Below are 16,764 nucleotides of genomic sequence, written 5' to 3'. Positions count from 1 at the left end.
CCATGTAATATACAGTATAACTGGCATTGATTGGGTTTGTGCTGGAATGTCATTATTCCTATAGTCATGAACTTTAAGATTTTAAGTAATGTTAAAAAAAATCATTTGCATAATTGAAAATTCCTATTACTCTAATATCACTGTAATAGAAGCAAGCATCACGTCGTTGATAACATTTTCTGTCTTTCCTCTGTGAGCCATAAACAATCACTCAGGAGTCGACTTATTTCATGTGCACGGGCGTTACAGTTTGTTCCAAGAGTACACCCTGCAACTCAACGTTTTTCTCCACCTGGCCTGCTTTTATTCTCTTAAGTCGCTAGATGGAGGAGGGGGTTAGAGTCTTACTTTGTCATCCGTTTTACCACTTCAACACCAGTTTAGGTCAGCTTTGCAGTGGTAAGTGGCTTCCAAATAAAGAGTTCCATTCAGCTTCTCAGAACTGCTATCTTAAAACTCTCTCTGACCTTCTCTCCTTCTGATACCCTTAGTTTCGTTCTAATTTCTTTTACATGGCTTGGTTCGTTCATTAAACAGTCAAAAAGATCATAACTGTAATTAAATTCTCCATGTACTGTATGCACATACATGTACAGTATGTATGCAGAGTGTGCTCACATGTGGGTATTACAGTGTGGTTTGGCAGCAGCTCATTGTCTGACTGGAAGGCATTACAGGGGCTGTAGTAGTTCAGGTGGGTAGCTGCGTCAGCATGCGTGGGCTGCAAAGGAACAAGTTTTAGGTTTATTCCATGCTGAAAAAAAGAAGAAAGAGAACACAACGTTTCGGCCGTGGAGCCTTCTTCAGGTGTACAGGGGCTGGTCAGGTCAGCCCCATCCATCACTGGAGAACGGCCCCCCTCTATTTCAGACATTTGTACTACTCGCTGCCTCAGGAAGGCTGGAAGTATGGCTAAGGACACCAGTCATCCCGGTTTCTCATTTTTCTCCCCCCTTCCCTCTGGTGAGCGTTATAGAAGCATAAAGGCACGTATGTCCAAGTTCAGAGATGGTTTCTTCCCTCCAGCTGTCAGATTACTGAACTCTACCCCTGCCACTGGCTCACACGGAAGGGGTGCTTTTTCTGAGATATACTGTATGTTATTTAACGTTGTTGTTGCTGCTGCTGCTGCTGCTGTTTTTCTGTGTTTATGTTTTCGGTGTTTACATAATGGCTTTTTTCTTTGTATTAGGGGAATACATGTGAATATGCATTTCATTGCACTTATGCATATGACAAACTGAACTGAGCTGAATAAACGTTTAGTACTTGTAGAATAGATGACTTCCTCTTACTTTGCTGTGGTTGCCAGTTAACAGGCAGTAAGCACTTCCTACCTAAGCGTGCTTGTACAAAAGTTGCTTTTGAAAACTTCCGCTAAATACAAATTCCATGGCAAATATGTACAAAATAAGCTGTCAACATTTTTCACCCAAACAACAAAGTGCCTTAAATGAGTCAATTTGGAATGATTAATTCCAAATGATTTGTGTGATTTAGCCCAAAGTACCTTTATAAGCCATTCATGCCGCAACAGACAAACACCTGCGTTACACAGAGCATGTGTCTTAACGTTCAACACAGAAATTGTTCATGGAGTCATGCTGTCATGGTTTTCTTGCTTGAAAAGGAAGGTATGGTTTATCATCTTTAGATATATGAAATGTGTAAAACGTCAGATGTATTCTGAATTCAAACAGAATTTAAATTATTATAATTCATGTCCCGAATTACTATTTCACCAAACTGTGCGCAGAAATCGCCATTTTTGGTCCGGTAAAGGGGAGAAACAAACATTGAAAATTTGCCATGTTGACAAAAGCTCTGTGACTTGTAATCCACATTTAGGAGATAAGGTGGTGTAGGGGTGGTTTGTGTGCATTGCTGATATCCAATTGAGTACCCTTGCGCTGGCACAGTTGGTGAGGTTTAACTTTCTCAGCAAGTAGCTCTGCGTCCTGCACTAGGCTGGAAGTTGAAACTTCATCCGGTCCCAACATGAAGTCCGGAGAGGAGACCGATTTTAACGGGAATCTGAACGATTTGCCCGACGACTCCAGTTTGCTCAAGCCTTACTTGTCCAGACTTAGACAAAAAGCAAAGCGAGAAGAAGGCGACAAGCGCTATCAGATGGACTTATCGGACACCTTCTTAATGAAGTTTCTACGTGCCAGAGATTTTGATGTTGACCAGTCGCTGAAGGTATGGAGTTCTGGAGTTGTTTACAAGTTTAAAAGTTGTTTACAGTATGTTATATATGATTTTTTTTACGTTCGTATCTTGTGTACTTATATGTTATTATGGTACGAGTAGACGTCTGCCTACTCCTGTGGAAGACGCAAAGTAAAACTTAGTTTTCAGTCAGGATCCAAATTATTGCCGCATATTTGTTGCTGCAGAAGACACGCGCGTGAGTTGATTCTTAAATGAATGTAAAACCGATTTCATTGGAAAAAAATGTGTTAAAATATGCGTTTAGAGTTACAAAAAAGAAGCATTGTGGGGTTATAAAATAGATAAGTGTACACGTGCAGGTATTTTATTAAATTAAGAACGGTAAAAATGTGAATTTTGGTTAAGTTGTTTTAAACAAAGGCTTTTTTTATTTCAATGAAGCAGTAAAATCTTCGGCGTGGCAGTGGACGCCTTCACTACGTACTGTACCAAGTTCAGTTCACCCTGTTATAGCGCCACAGTTTTGCACAGAAAACTGAATTATTACAGTGTAAATTATTATTTTGATATTTAGGATATTTGTAATTCACAAAGTATTGAGGTTTGCAGGTTGTATTTTATTTCCAATATTTGTCTTCCGTTTTATTATTTTATTACTATAAGACAACGCTATATTCGCCTCTGTAAATGTTTTTGTAATTATCTCAAGAGACGGAATAGCCGTCAATCAACTCCTAGCTCCGACTCCTAACTCTTGTCACAATCGCGAGTAGAACTGGTTTTAGAGTCTGCTTTTTTAATTATTATATAAACGTCCCCTGCCTCTCTGGTAAGCAGGCTGCCGTAGACTGTCTGCTCACAGAGGTGCGTCTTCAAAAATATAAAATGACTAGCGTTTTCAAATACTTTCTGTTCTTTTTTGAATTGCTTATGAACTACTTTACGAACATGAAAACTGCATATTAAGTAAACCACCTAAATTGAATAGTACTGGAGCTCACGAAACGAAATAATTTCAGTGTACTGTTCATTAGTTATTTTTTCGCCTGTTCATGATGTTGCTTTGAGCAAACATATTGTGTATCAGCTACAGATTGTTCAGCTACAGGTAGGATGCATGACCCGAACGTAAAGATCGTTTATGCAACCAGAAGTTATTGAAATAAAATAATCGGAGTGCAGAGCCTACAGTATGTAATGCTGCATTGGAATGTAACACGATTAATCCGTTCACGACAAAGAAATTACTACAGCGTTGAATGAGAATACATCCTGGCAGTTCATGTCTTGTAAAATCTGTTTTTCTCATACAAGACAGGTTAATTCAGGTGTTTACGTCAGCACTCATTAGCTACCGTAATTGTTTACTGGCTCTAATTACGTGGGTTCAGAAGGTACAGGTAGGCCAGTGCTTCCAAAGCATGCAGGTGTAGAACAGGACTTAATGCATTTTTATACAAAAATTCGTATTCTGTATTCTGGTCGCTTGCAGATTAGAATGGCGTATGTTTAGCAATAATATTATTTATGGTACCTGAAAGTTTCAGGTTGTTGCACAAAGCTTAGGTATGTGTATACGTGATCTGACAACTGGAATCAATTTCCTGTAGTTAAACTCTGTTTATTTTTAATTTTAAGCGTTGGAGTTGTGGGTTCAAGCCCTGATGCAGACCCCACTATTCTACCTTGAGAGAGGGACTGTACCTCAGTTGCTCCAGTTTTTCTAGATTCAAGAATGGGGACCAGTATTGCTGTTGACAATTCTCTGAGTGTTTCAAATCTATAAAACCAGGATAAGCTCTGGCCTGAAGAGCATTTGTCTCAAATGGAAAATCCAGTCTATTTATCTGTGACTTTGTGTCTTTCGAAAATTGCAGTTGCCTCTAAGCAGGTTGTATTTGTTGTCATTATCATGGCTCCTGAATGCTCACTGGGTGATAAATCTTTTTTCCTACTCAGTGAGAGAAAATGATCAGATTTACAGTGTGCGGTAGATGCAAAGTGATAAGAAAGAAAAAATAAAAAAAAAAGTTTTACACAGAAATCCACAACAAGGTAATGTGCAATTGCTAAAGGTTTATACACTTGATAAAATGATACTTGTACATAATCTAATATATGCTGTAACCTATCTCTTTCTTCTATTTTGACAACTTCAAAGTTGTCAAAGTACAGTAAGTTTCCACATATTGTATAAATTAGGTAATTCACTAGAAATACGACTAATTGCGGGGATAATTGTGAAGAGATTTAAATATAAAAAAACTGTTACGCTTAATTGATTAGTGAATAACTTATGAATTGGTGGTGGGTATTAATCCATCTGTGATGAATTGATATGCTAGTTGTGTTTATCAACATGTTGATCGCTCTAAAATGTTGCTTTCCACTTGTTTCAAAACATTAAACTGGCAGTGATGCGATGCAGACATGTTTTGACCTTTGCTTGCTCATTACATAATCCCATAATGGGGACATAAGTAGGACAACATTTTTTGGAATGTTTTAGTTGCTTTGTGGTCAATGATTCAGTAGTGTGTCCTTGTGCACTCTCTCCACAGTTACTGATCAACTACCACAAGTGGAGAAATGAGTGTCCTGAAATAAGTGCCAATTTACATCCATCGTCAGTCCTGGGTCTCCTCCGAAATAATTACCATGGAGTTCTGAGGTCAAGAGACGCAAGCGGCAGCAGGGTTCTGATCTATAGGATTGGTTCGTATTCTCATTTTCAATAAATTAAAATAGAATTTAAGATCATGTTCTCGTGCAGGATTTACACTCATCGCTGAAGATTTAGCGCAATAAAAAAATAAATGAATCAAAAAGTGACATTGTGCTTTTATTCACAGTTACCTGTTGTAGAGTCAGTGAAGGCAGTGAACCTTGGGTTGGCTTTGCACTCTGTGCGACGTCACTCTTTCGCTTACTTTGTGAGTGCAGGAAAAAAGATTGCAGACCGCTGGTCTGGTCCTCAGATCAATCTCATTCCCTAGTTCTGTCATTTGTATTCCCTAAATATGATGCCTGAACTGTCTGCATCTAGGATGTTCTGCAGAAATTAAGTTATCACAAGTAAAAGGAGACTTAACTGGAAAATTCAATTTATGTTATCTGAACTGAGCTCAGCTACCCTTCTGTAGTCCATATTCTTTCATCATATGAAGAAAGAAAGATCGGCCACTTTATGAACAAAACCTAGGAGGTGTCGCAGTGAAGATGATGAATTCAGAGAGGGAGAAGGTCTCAGTCAGTGTTCCATGTCATGGTAACAGTATTAGTTAACCTCAGTGAACTTGATCACAATAATTTATTTTAAATGCTGAAAGGGTTTGAAAGTTATTGAAATTAGTACATCATTAGTGGGTTTTATTGTATATTTGTATGTAATATCTGTAAAAGGCTACTTACATTCAGCTCTGTTACTAAAACTGTGTAAAATTACAGAGTCCAAAACTGACATAATGTTTAATGAGAAAACAGGTGGAATTTAGGATTATACACTGGCAAAACAATAAAACAGACAGGCATGACACAAAGCAGAAGCAAATAAAAAAATAGTTAATAAATTGTTTCAGTGTAAATCCCGTAGGTTAGTTTTTCATTTTTGCAGCATTTTTTCCAAATAAAGACTTTCTTGCTATAGAAGTATCAGTGGAGAGTGGATGGGTAAACAAGCTTTGGTTTATCCACATTTGCGTTTAAAATAAAATGCATATTTCCTGTTTTTATCCTAAATGTCCATCTGTTTTTTTCATTTTCATGCACATTGTTTGTTACGACCCCAGGTGTCTAGGGGTAAAGGGGTGTAACATTTAGGATGGTTTTGGATGCAGGTGGGTTTCTGGTGAGGGACTTGGGAAGCGTGACAAGTTTTGGTGCAAAAGTGATTTGAAAGTGAATAAGTGACTGGTATGTATCAGGACACAATAACACACAGGAAAGGGTACTAGAGCGAGGGTACTAGATGCTGCCTAAAATTAAAAAATTCTTTAGAAAAAAATCTCTATATAAATTATACAGAATTACAGTCTATTTTTATCCATTACTATTGTTGACTTGTTAAACAACTTTAAATTTTCTTTAACATTTCCGAACGATATCTACCATTTCTGAATCCATGCTTAGTATTTTTAAGGATCATAATTCCATAGAGATTCTATTCTAGTTTTGTTCTACTGATCGTTAATTTCCTAGTAATAATAGAGATTGTGTCCTTAAGTACAATTGTTAGAATACTAGTTGTTACGACCCCAAGTGTCTAGGGGTAAAGGGATGTAACATTTAGGATAATTCTTTTGGAAGCAGGTGGGTTTTGGTAAGGGACTAGAGAGCGTGATAACAAGGGTAAGGAACTAGAGTGGTGCCAAAGAAAAGAAAATAAACAAAATGGAGCTGGCTAGGACAGTGAGGGAAAGCTGACCTGACTACAAAAGAAAACCCGAAACACACGCTCTCCGGCATCTTTAACACCCTAGCTAACCTGCACTGACTACCCAAAACCATACAAGACAAACAGCACTCACCCGTACTAAACTAGTGTACCAATACAAAGTCAACTAAGTGTGTAAAGTGTACCCAACAACCTAAACTAACCTTATATACAAAAGTTCGCACAAAAACAAGTGAACCAGGAATACAAATAAGGGAAAACAAGAGTAATCAACAGGAGCAGGGTACAAAAGAACACAAAAGTTGAACATGTAACACTGGGGCAAGGTAATGGCAAAACAAGGATGAACACACAAACATATGAAAGTACACTAGCGTAAAACCAACCAAACAACAAAGCCGAAGCTATACGAAAATACACACACATAAAGCAAAGCCAAAGCAATAACCCGAAGCGAAGCGATAATCAAAACCAAACGGGACCGAAGTCAAACGAAAGGCCTCTCTTTGCTGAAAACCTCCATGTTATATGCTGAATAAGATGTGTTCTGATTGGCTGAGAGCTAATTGATGATGATGTCATACTGAAAGTGTGGTGTAATGGTGGGCCAATGGGGAAGGGAGAACAATCAAGGGTCACCAGTGTGGACATAACAGAAAAAACACACAGAACACACACTGGGACGTAACACTAGTAGACCCTGGAGATTTGCTTTTATTAAGAGCGTCTAATAAACACTGCCTTTTCTGTGCTAATAGTCTTCAATATCAAATTTATGTTTGCTCAGCTTTATTCATGTAAAACATCAGTCATTTTCCTTCTATAATTTAAGCAGTTCCCTTTTTATCTCTTTAGACACTTTGTTTCATCTGTTACTGTTGTAATACTGAAAAAAAAATATTTCAATTGCAAAATGTCTTTCTTTGTCATTCTTAGCTTTTTATCCTTTTTTTATTCAGTAGAGTGCATTGTACAGAATTTCATTAATTTGATCCTGCTCTGTTTGCAAACTCTATAAGGTGCTTTATTTCTCTTAATATTGTTCTTAATCTATTTATTTGATTATTAGGGCCACTGCTTTCCTGCTTTGATTTACTTACTCATTGGTTGAATCCATTTAGTGCTTCAGGCAGAATATGTTCAAACCATATTTATCCTGTCCTAGGCTACTTCTCTTCCAACTGTTAAAGAACACATTTTTGTGTTGATGTTGATGTTGGGTAGATACTGGGTAGTTTGTATTTCCCTCTGCAACTATTAATGAGACAACCATGTCTGTATAACAAACAGCTGTTATATATACAGTATCACTTCTCTACAATGTAAAATATATGAAATATTTCGACATTTATATTGCACAGTATTCACAGGTTTTAGCTGTAGGTGGGGTATTAAAATGTACGTGTCAAGCAAAATGTGGCTCCAATCTTACAGTATATCCCTGAGTCTTGGGTTAAACAAAAAACAACCCTCGTTCACCACTTTGTACCCAACCTAGGTAGCCCTTGGCTGACTTTAGCTGCAGACTATGAAAGTAAAAGCCAAGAATAATTTATTTAGAACAAAAAATCTTTGGCGGAAGATCTTTTAGAGTAAAGTTCATGTTTACCAAGGAGTGCGAGATTCAGAACTGTGAGAACTCGCCCAACATTTCAGGTGAATGCAGAAGATAACAGTTAAAAAAAATACAGATTACATAATGTTACTATCCTGGTAAATGTCTTCCCTTCAGTTTGTTGGTGTGTGTGAGAGGTGAGTAAACATGTTGCCTCTCTTTTTGTATTGAAAAATAGGAGATTAGCCATTGACATATCTAGAGCATTTGTGTGAATCTGGCACCTAAAGCTATTTCTAAACTCCCACGTTTTTTCAGTGTTCCTGCGAGACTAACAACTTCCAAGAGACTTATCTACTAAAGCATAATATTACTGGCATTTTTATACTCTTTCAGGTGGATTTCTATTTATAAATATATATCTATATATAAGAACTTTACTATTAGTTTAATTCCTGTATGTAAGGTACTGGTAGGTTTGTTAAAACACACCATGATGTTTGCAAGCATCATAAATTGTAGTCATGCAAGATGCAGACAATGATGTGCATTTCTGCTGCCAGAATTATGTACAATGAACCATACATTACATTAAATGAAAAACCTATCACTATATCTATATATAGATATGGTTTTCAAAACATCAAGTATATGGATTGTATAAATTAAATGTTTTGGCTTAATTGTGATCATTAGTTGTCCATGACTGACTGATAAACCTGAGTGACCTTGGCTGTTCTACAGTATAATAATAATTATAATAATTATTATTTATTATATAGCACTTTTCTGGACACTCTGCTCAAAGTGCTTTACAGGTAATGAGGACTCCCCTTCACCACCACCAATGTGCAGCCCCACCTGGATGATGCAATGGCAGCCATAGTGCACCAGAACACTCACCACACATCAGCTATCAGTGGGGAGGAGAACAGAGTTAAGAAGCCAGTTCATAGATGGGGATTATTAGGAGGCCATGCTTGGTAAAGGCCAATGGGAAATTTGGACCTCAGTTTTACGTCTCATCCAAAGGACGGCGCCTGTTTACAGTATAGTGTCCCCATCACTATACTGGGGCATCAGGACCCACATGGACCACAGGGTGAGCGCCCCCTGCTGGCCCCACTTCCAGCAGCAACGTTAGTCTTTCCCAGGAGGTCTCCCGTCCAGATACAGACCAGGCTCACACCTGCTGAGCTTCAGTGGGCTGCCAGCTGTGAGTTGCAGGGTGGTATGGCTGCTGGCATATATGAGTGCTTATCACATTAGGGACAGAGATGATTGGGCACTAATGTAGTGATGAGGTTATTAAACCCATTGAATGTAAAGCTTGGTGAAAATCAAGAAAGAAAAACACAAAGAAGGACCAAAATGCCCTGCTTACCAAGAAACACCTTGGTGCCATTGATATGTTGAAGCAACAACTCATATGGACTTACCATCAGTGAAACCAGATCCTTTTCAGAGAAGAAAAAATAAACTGTATAATACTCCGATGGACAATAGAAAATGTCACACAGATGTGCAGAACACTGTTATTTGTTGTGTACAACAGACAAATCAGTCGGGAGGTAAAAGTGTGATACTTTAGTTACGAGTGTCTAGATCAAGAACCTGACATTTTTTTTCAGCCTGACATTTACATAAAGGGTTGTAGATGTCTGGAATAACCTATACACTGACATGTTGTTGAAACAGATAGCTTAACTGCCTTTGGGAAATCAGAATCAATTAAATGAGCTTGATGTGCCAAATGGTCTTCACACTTTGTAATCTGATTTACAGTACAGTATGTTCTTATGTTTTCTTGCATATGTGGCTTTCGTAGTAGTAAAGTGCATCAATGACAGTTTGTCTCTTCTACTGCAGTAAGTAAGCTGCAGTGCTTTCAGTAGTAACACAATCACAATATTGTTTTACATGTGGTTCTTACCACAGTTTTACTCATAACCATCTAGCTGGTTTCGAACATTATGACCAACGAGTTGACCACAGAGATTAAGTAGTTTTTCTCCTCATAGGCAATGAAAGTCCTTGAAATGGCTTTGAGTATCATGAGTGGTAATAGCTCTGTGTTTTGTATGCATTTACATTTGTCATGGAAGTTCAGGTTTCAGTAACTCGCATCAGAAGTCCTCACCTGCGTATTAAGTAGTGTTAGCAATGACCTCTGTGCACAACATCTATTGTAGAAAAGACACAGATAAAATTAGGAATATTGGAGGGGATAAATGCAGTTTTGTGTGGTAGAAGGATTTGGTCTTTGTTGAAGGGCTTCTCAACATTGTACTGACAAGCCATATTAAAATTTGATACTTGTATTCCTCAGGAGGATAGCACAGAAACCTGCACCTTCCTTATGGCCACAGCTTGGAATCCAATGTTTCCTTGGATAATCACAGAAGATTATAGACTTTTCAGAAGATTATAGAAATCAACACAGAACTTTAATGTATTAAAAGAAAATAAGATGTGCTTAAATATCATCTGTTGGAGATATTCTGGAGTTTTTTGGTTAGGAAACGTTTTTATATTGTGAGTAGTGCAAAAAGATGTTGGTGTTCTGTTCTGTAGGTCATTGGAACCCAAAGAAGTACACCGCCTATGAGGTCTTTCGTATCAGCCTAATCACTTCTGAACTGATTGTACAAGAAATTGAGACCCAGAGAAATGGGCTGAAGGCCATCTTTGACCTCCAAGGCTGGCGCTTTGCTCACGCTCTGCAGATTAACCCATCACTGGCTAAAAGGATTTCTGCAGTGCTCACAGTACGTACAGTATGTTTATAATCATTGTATTTAAACCGTGCTAGAATTGGAGGCACCGCACGCAAATGGGTTTAGGACGTAGGCCTACGTATGGTGAAACAAAATTGAAAGATATTCAGATGAAACCTTTCTTTCCTAAACATCTTTTTTTCCTCTTCATTCTTCTCAACGGCTTTAGTTTTTTGATATCTTGACCTCAGCCCCAATTCGCAAAATTCCTCCACCACGGCTAATTCAGCCTGTTCTTTCACTTTTTGGATATGCTTCTTTTCTAAGAGCTAATTTTGTATTATTACTCCATTTTAAAGTACTGAGACATATTGGTTACTATTTGGACTAGAATCCCAAGAGCTTCATACTGATAACAACTAAACTGCAAAGATTTTTGTACTGTTATTTTACTTATTGTTATTTTTTTATGTTATCGTCAGGACTCCTTCCCACTGAAGGTGCGTGGCATCCATCTGATTAATGAACCAATATTCTTCCGTCCAGTTTTTGCCATGATCAGACCATTTCTGTCTGACAAAATTAAAGCCCGGGTAAGTGGTCTTTAATGAAATTAGGTACAGCAACAAGTGGAAATGATTGCCTGCAGTTTTATTTATTTGGATATTTTTTAGATTGAATAAGCCCTGAACTATACTGCCTTCCTCTACTGTGTGTTTTGAAATTAAGGCTTTAGTGATATGAATTAATACTCCCATGCAAGCTGTATTCATTGATTTATTTGGAATAGGAACCTTTACTTGATACTTTCTTTTAGAAGAAAGGTAATGTGTTACTTACATCAGTGAAACAATAAAAATTATGGATAGAAATTAGTATCCAAATAGAGCAGAAAAAGACTGTTATGTATTAATTAATCATTAATGTCCCGTCCATCATTACCAGCTAAATGATTGGGAGACGTGTCCCATAAAAAAAAACACTGAACAAAACTAAAGTTATATACCCAGTAATCTGCTCTGCACAAGGCCATTGAAAAGCAAAACCTATATATTTTTAAAGTGGTTTGAGGATATGCTAATTCCTAGAATAATATGTACCCACTTAACGCATTTTCACAATAAAAATGTTATTCATTTTTAAGGGAACATTTTTCATAAAAAGTGTTAATCCCCGTCTTTGTACTTCACAGAGCTGTGCGAGTTGGTGTAAGTAGTGGGATTATGCATGAGTGGATGAACACATAGTGCCGTTATCTGTCCCTGTCCTTTGTTTTACCAGTGTGTCTGACCATAGCCGTTTTATGCGGTTACAATTTTTCTAAACTTCATTATGCCTTTTTATGATGCAACATGATATCAATGATCTTGGGGAAAAAAAAATGCCATTTTATTTTTTTTCCCATTCTTTATTTTCATATAATAATAGTATCACAATACTTTCAATAATTCCTTATCCAGTTCGGGATTACAGTAGCCCGAAGCCTATCTCGAGAAGCATTGGGTTCAAGGAGATATGCTCCCTGGATGCCTGTCCATCACAGGGCACACACAGATGTAAAAACCACAGACTCACACCAGGTCAAGTTTTGTTTTTTACAGAAACTAATTAACCTACTTGCAAGTCTTTGGGCTGTAGGATGAAACTGGACCACCTGGAGGAAACAGACACACTTCGCACAGATAGCACCCCAAAAACTGAACCCAGGGCTCTAGCGCTGTGTGTGCACCACTGTGCCTCCCTTAGTATAATAACATGAACATTATTTAAGTTAGGCCATCTTTTTTCTAACACAAATTATTAAAGATAGCTGCCCATGCATAGACACTGAAAGACACGTTAACACGAACATACAAAAAAAACAGCACTGTACATTCTTTCTGATTTACTGATACGTGCAAACATGCAATCTCATACTTGTACACATACTGTACAGTACACGACAATAACAATGACAAAATAAAATAAAGTTATGAAATGACAGCTGAATAAGTGCCCCCGTTTCCATGATTTTTAAAGGGAAAATTGTCCCCGCGTAACACATCACTTATTGTGAAGTTTTCATGGATTTAACTAACATTACTCAAGAAATTATTGTAAGAACATATTGACTGTTTCAGTTCCATTACAGTTCAAGCCACTCAGTCATACCACTTCCTGACAGAGACTGGGATTCCCAAAATAGCAGCATTCAGTTGACTTAGCACTGCAGGGTAGGAACTGGCCAGTCAGGGTCCACTTAACTCTTGTTGAAACAGTGACTTCAACTCAAGCTTACAGTGATGTCAGTGAGACATGCTCCACTTCTCTAATCGGTGTTACCTTTCCACTAGGACAAAAAACAAAGAGGAAAAATGAAAGAAGAACAATGTGTCATTCTTCATTTGTGGTACAGGAGCTGAAACTATGAGCTGAGATTCACGTAATTGGCAGTTCCAACTTTTTTGAGCGTAAAATAAAATAGATGTGACTGTGAAACACTGTCGTATACTCAAATGTTAGAACCTTTTTTACGATGGAATTCTGTGTTGGTGAAGTTTTAGGACAATATGAAGGATTCTAGCATAATCGTCTCCCAGTTTTGTTGTGAGTGCCAGTAATGGAGTGAAGATCTGATCACAGCGCCTCAAAATGGTGCAGGTGCTCCACACATTGTGTGTCTGAAATTAATAAAGGATAATTAATTAAAATAATTAATCCTTTAACATAAAGGATAATAAGGATCATCCGCCTGTGTCTTTGCAATGCAGATCCACATGCATGGAAGTGCATATGTTCAAAGCCTCTGTGAGCAATTTCCGGTGAGCATTCTACCACCAGAATACGGAGGTACAGGACCTGCCATGGAGGAGCTCTGCCAGGAATGGACTGATTTTATTCTGCAGTCAGAGGACTGGCTTCATAAGCTCTCTATCGACACCACGGGCAGCAGAGAACAAAGCCTTTCGTGTTCCTACAGTCAATAAATTAGACCCCATCAACATCTAGTTTGTTTTTGCTAATTTGTTTTCTTTTCTTTGGGAACCAAGAAGCCATTTTTGCACCTGAAGGAGCCAAGTTCCCCTGTTAATTGAGATTTAATGATTCAAACAATTGATGGAAATACCATTCTGTCGCCAAACTTTCCACAAGGTCTTCGTTGGAAGAGAGCAGCAAATACAGCATGTTTACAATTAGCTAAAGACTCTTGTTTACAGTTTGAAATGTAGGATATACTGCAGGTTGTTTTCAGAGTGGTAATCACTATTGCCCTTATAGTCAAAGGCAAAAGTATTCCATCTGCTGCATAATTTGCAGTTCACTATATCAGGAATATTCAATGTAATAAAAATCAAAATTACATTTAATGAAGAATAAAAGAAGTGAATGATTTGTAAAAAAAAATGTAAAATCTGACATTGGAAATTAGTTATGTAATGTTTAGGGAAAACTGACAAACTATAAATCATCATATTAACTTTTGTATAGTTATAGTCTACATTTTCCAGGAAAGATAGTTTTATAAAAAAGCCAATGTGAAAAAGTACATTCAAAAAGCTGAAAAAACAGTTCTAAAAACATTCTCGTATGGTGTAACTTTATGGTCTTATGAGCCAATGCATAAGCTAATACTTATAATACAGAAACAAAAGTTATGGACATACTATCAATTCCAGAATAGTGTAGCCTTTGTTTCTTCATGCACTGCAAATATTTCACAGCACAACACAGTAATATACAGTACTAAGACATAACCCTGACTAACATATTAAATACCTGTCAGAGATTAGAACACACTTAAAATAGCTTCAATTATTACCACCACAACAAATTGAATTTTAAAAGCTAAAGCTAATCCAAATGCTGAATTTTTCATAGTAATCACCTGATCTCAATCCTATTGAAATGTGTTGTGGGCAGATCTGAGAGAGAATGTAGCTGCCTAGGTAACCAGGCCATTTAAATGCACTCAGAGCTGCCTTTGTTGAAGAACTAAAAAAAGGAAGCTGAAAAAAAATATTTTACATGCCAAAAAGTATCCCGAGGAGAGTTAGGTTGCTAAATACTTACATAGTTTAAATGTTTTCTTCTATACAACTACAAATAATTAGAACATAGTTTTGACCTTAGACTTGCTTTCTCATTTGCAGCACACACTAGTGATATAGAGATCATTCACTAAGACAAAAGCAAAATATTTAACATAAGCATGAATTGGTTACAATTCATGTTTTCCTGTAATCTTAAATCACTTGTACTGTTAAAATATATTCCCCTAATTAATGTTTTATTTACAGGAGTTTTATCAATGGTAGTACTTGATTGGATTTATTTTAGGCAAGTGAATCACAACGCTGATAACTGGAATTTCCTATTGCCTTTAAACAAGTCCCTTAGACTTTTTAGTGAGCTCCTGTGAAGTATGGCTATTCATGTTAATATGCGAGTATGTTCAGTCCAGGATGCCCAAGATGCCCTCAACACCACCAAAACCCACAGGAGAAAATGAAATCGTTAAGGTCTTTGCAAATTGTATTTTCTTTGATAAATACTTGCAGGTCAAATGTAATAGTTACCATCTTGTAGCCTCATCTTGTCAGATCTCAGAATGTAAACACAGATTTGCCCTGGGTAGGTCTGGAATGGGGGATCTGATACTGTAAGTGCTGTTGGTGGACCACTGCACTCTTCCCTCTATACCAGAATTTCTGACAAATTGACTACTTAGTCATTAATGGTCTCATGTCACTGTTCATAACATACAGCAGGTAAATGTTACCGATGATGTGCTGACCAAGTTACACTCTGGGATTGCACAGTGTAGCCTACCTAAACCTCACCTTTTATGCAATTGGTGTAACGATCTCTCACTTCTTTGGGTGAAAAGTGTTATATAAATGCTATTGATTGTATTTACTTCTGTATCACAGTTTTCATCTCAATCCTTTCGAGCTTTGTTCCAAAAGGGTACATCATTTTCCTAATGACCATGTCTCCCTGGATTTAATTGGGAATTACGTTTCATAGTAAATTAAGAACATCATAATATGAGGAACAAGAGAGATCTGCAGTATAGAAAAATCTGATCCAAATAAGTCATCCTTCAACAGCCTATGATTTCAGCATTGTATGGATCGTGTATGGAGTGTACCTCTTTGTGAACTGTGAAATGTTGTGTTCAAATGTGAATCATATGAATGTAAAGACAAACGTAGGTTGTATAGTTTATTGTTAGAAACAAGGTTGGATTTATTAATAATTAAGAGTCCTTCTTAAACCATATGTATTTGGAATGTTAGGAACCACAGTGCGAAACTGTCTTAGAAATCCAGTGGACTTTGCCAATGAAGTATGTTCACTGCAAAGCAACTGACAGAACATTCAGCAAGGTTTGGAACTGGGACGTGACAGGTAATACAAATTATACAAAAATATTCATCTGCAACTCCTGTCAAAATCATCTGCTCAGTCGCCATCTGTTTTAACTGTAGTTGAGAACAGAACTGAATTTTAACTTGAACCGCAAGTCTACACCTGAAAACACTGGAGTGCATTGCCCCACCAAGACGTTCTCAAAGGCATCGACTCTTTTCCAAATGAACGGCAATACACACAAATCAAAGGGCACAAGCGGAAGTGCATTTAAAATCTAGAACAGCAGTTCTTTACCCAAAGAGTGGTGGGAGTTTGGAACAAGAGACCCAGCCATGTTGTTGAAGCTGATACCCGGGCTTTTTTCAAGAAACAGCCAGATGAGCTCCTTTACTAATTACTGCAATGGACAAGACGGGTCGAATGGCCTCCCCTTGTTTGTAACCTTTCGTATGTTCTAAGAAATAAATTGTCTATTTAATGTTAAGCAGTTTGAGACTTCTGTGTTTCAAAAGTTGTTGTTTTTTTCTGTGGACTGGCATTCCTTAATTGAATCTTCAAGCAGCAGCCAG

The 16,764-nt window shown here is 37.4% G+C and overlaps 1 protein-coding gene across 2 annotated transcripts; it reads left to right on the top strand.

Annotated features, from left to right (window-relative positions):
- Positions 1-1,897: 1,897 nt before the first annotated feature.
- On the top strand, positions 1,898-16,679 carry ttpa (tocopherol (alpha) transfer protein). Of its 2 annotated transcripts, none has more exons than XM_015353572.2 (5): positions 1,898-2,202; positions 4,737-4,890; positions 10,698-10,891; positions 11,323-11,433; positions 13,174-13,572. In XM_015353572.2, exons 1-5 carry the CDS (start codon positions 1,999-2,001, stop codon positions 13,240-13,242), a joined length of 732 nt encoding a protein of 243 aa, XP_015209058.1. In that variant the 5' UTR covers positions 1,898-1,998; the 3' UTR covers positions 13,243-13,572. The 2 variants fall into 2 exon arrangements, with proteins under 2 accessions (XP_015209058.1, XP_006634070.1); XM_006634007.3 differs by lacking the exon at positions 13,174-13,572 and adding an exon at positions 13,591-16,679 and having other exon boundaries at positions 1,903-2,202.
- Positions 16,680-16,764: the final 85 nt, after the last annotated feature.

Source organism: Lepisosteus oculatus, chromosome 6 (assembly GCF_040954835.1).
Source record: "Lepisosteus oculatus isolate fLepOcu1 chromosome 6, fLepOcu1.hap2, whole genome shotgun sequence".
NCBI lineage: Eukaryota > Metazoa > Chordata > Actinopteri > Semionotiformes > Lepisosteidae > Lepisosteus > Lepisosteus oculatus.
The sequence above is the reverse complement of the archived record's forward strand: the minus strand, read 5'-3'. Positions and strand labels throughout refer to the sequence as shown.

Excerpts from the sequence above, each read along its gene's own strand:
- ttpa (XM_006634007.3), top strand. The coding sequence starts at position 1,999 with ATGAAGTCCGGAGAGGAGACCGATTTTAACGGGAATCTGAACGATTTG. Across the intron at positions 2,203-4,736 it reads ATGTTGACCAGTCGCTGAAG|TTACTGATCAACTACCACAA; the intron begins GTATGGAGTTCT and ends CTCTCTCCACAG. Across the intron at positions 10,892-11,322 it reads GGATTTCTGCAGTGCTCACA|GACTCCTTCCCACTGAAGGT; the intron begins GTACGTACAGTA and ends TGTTATCGTCAG.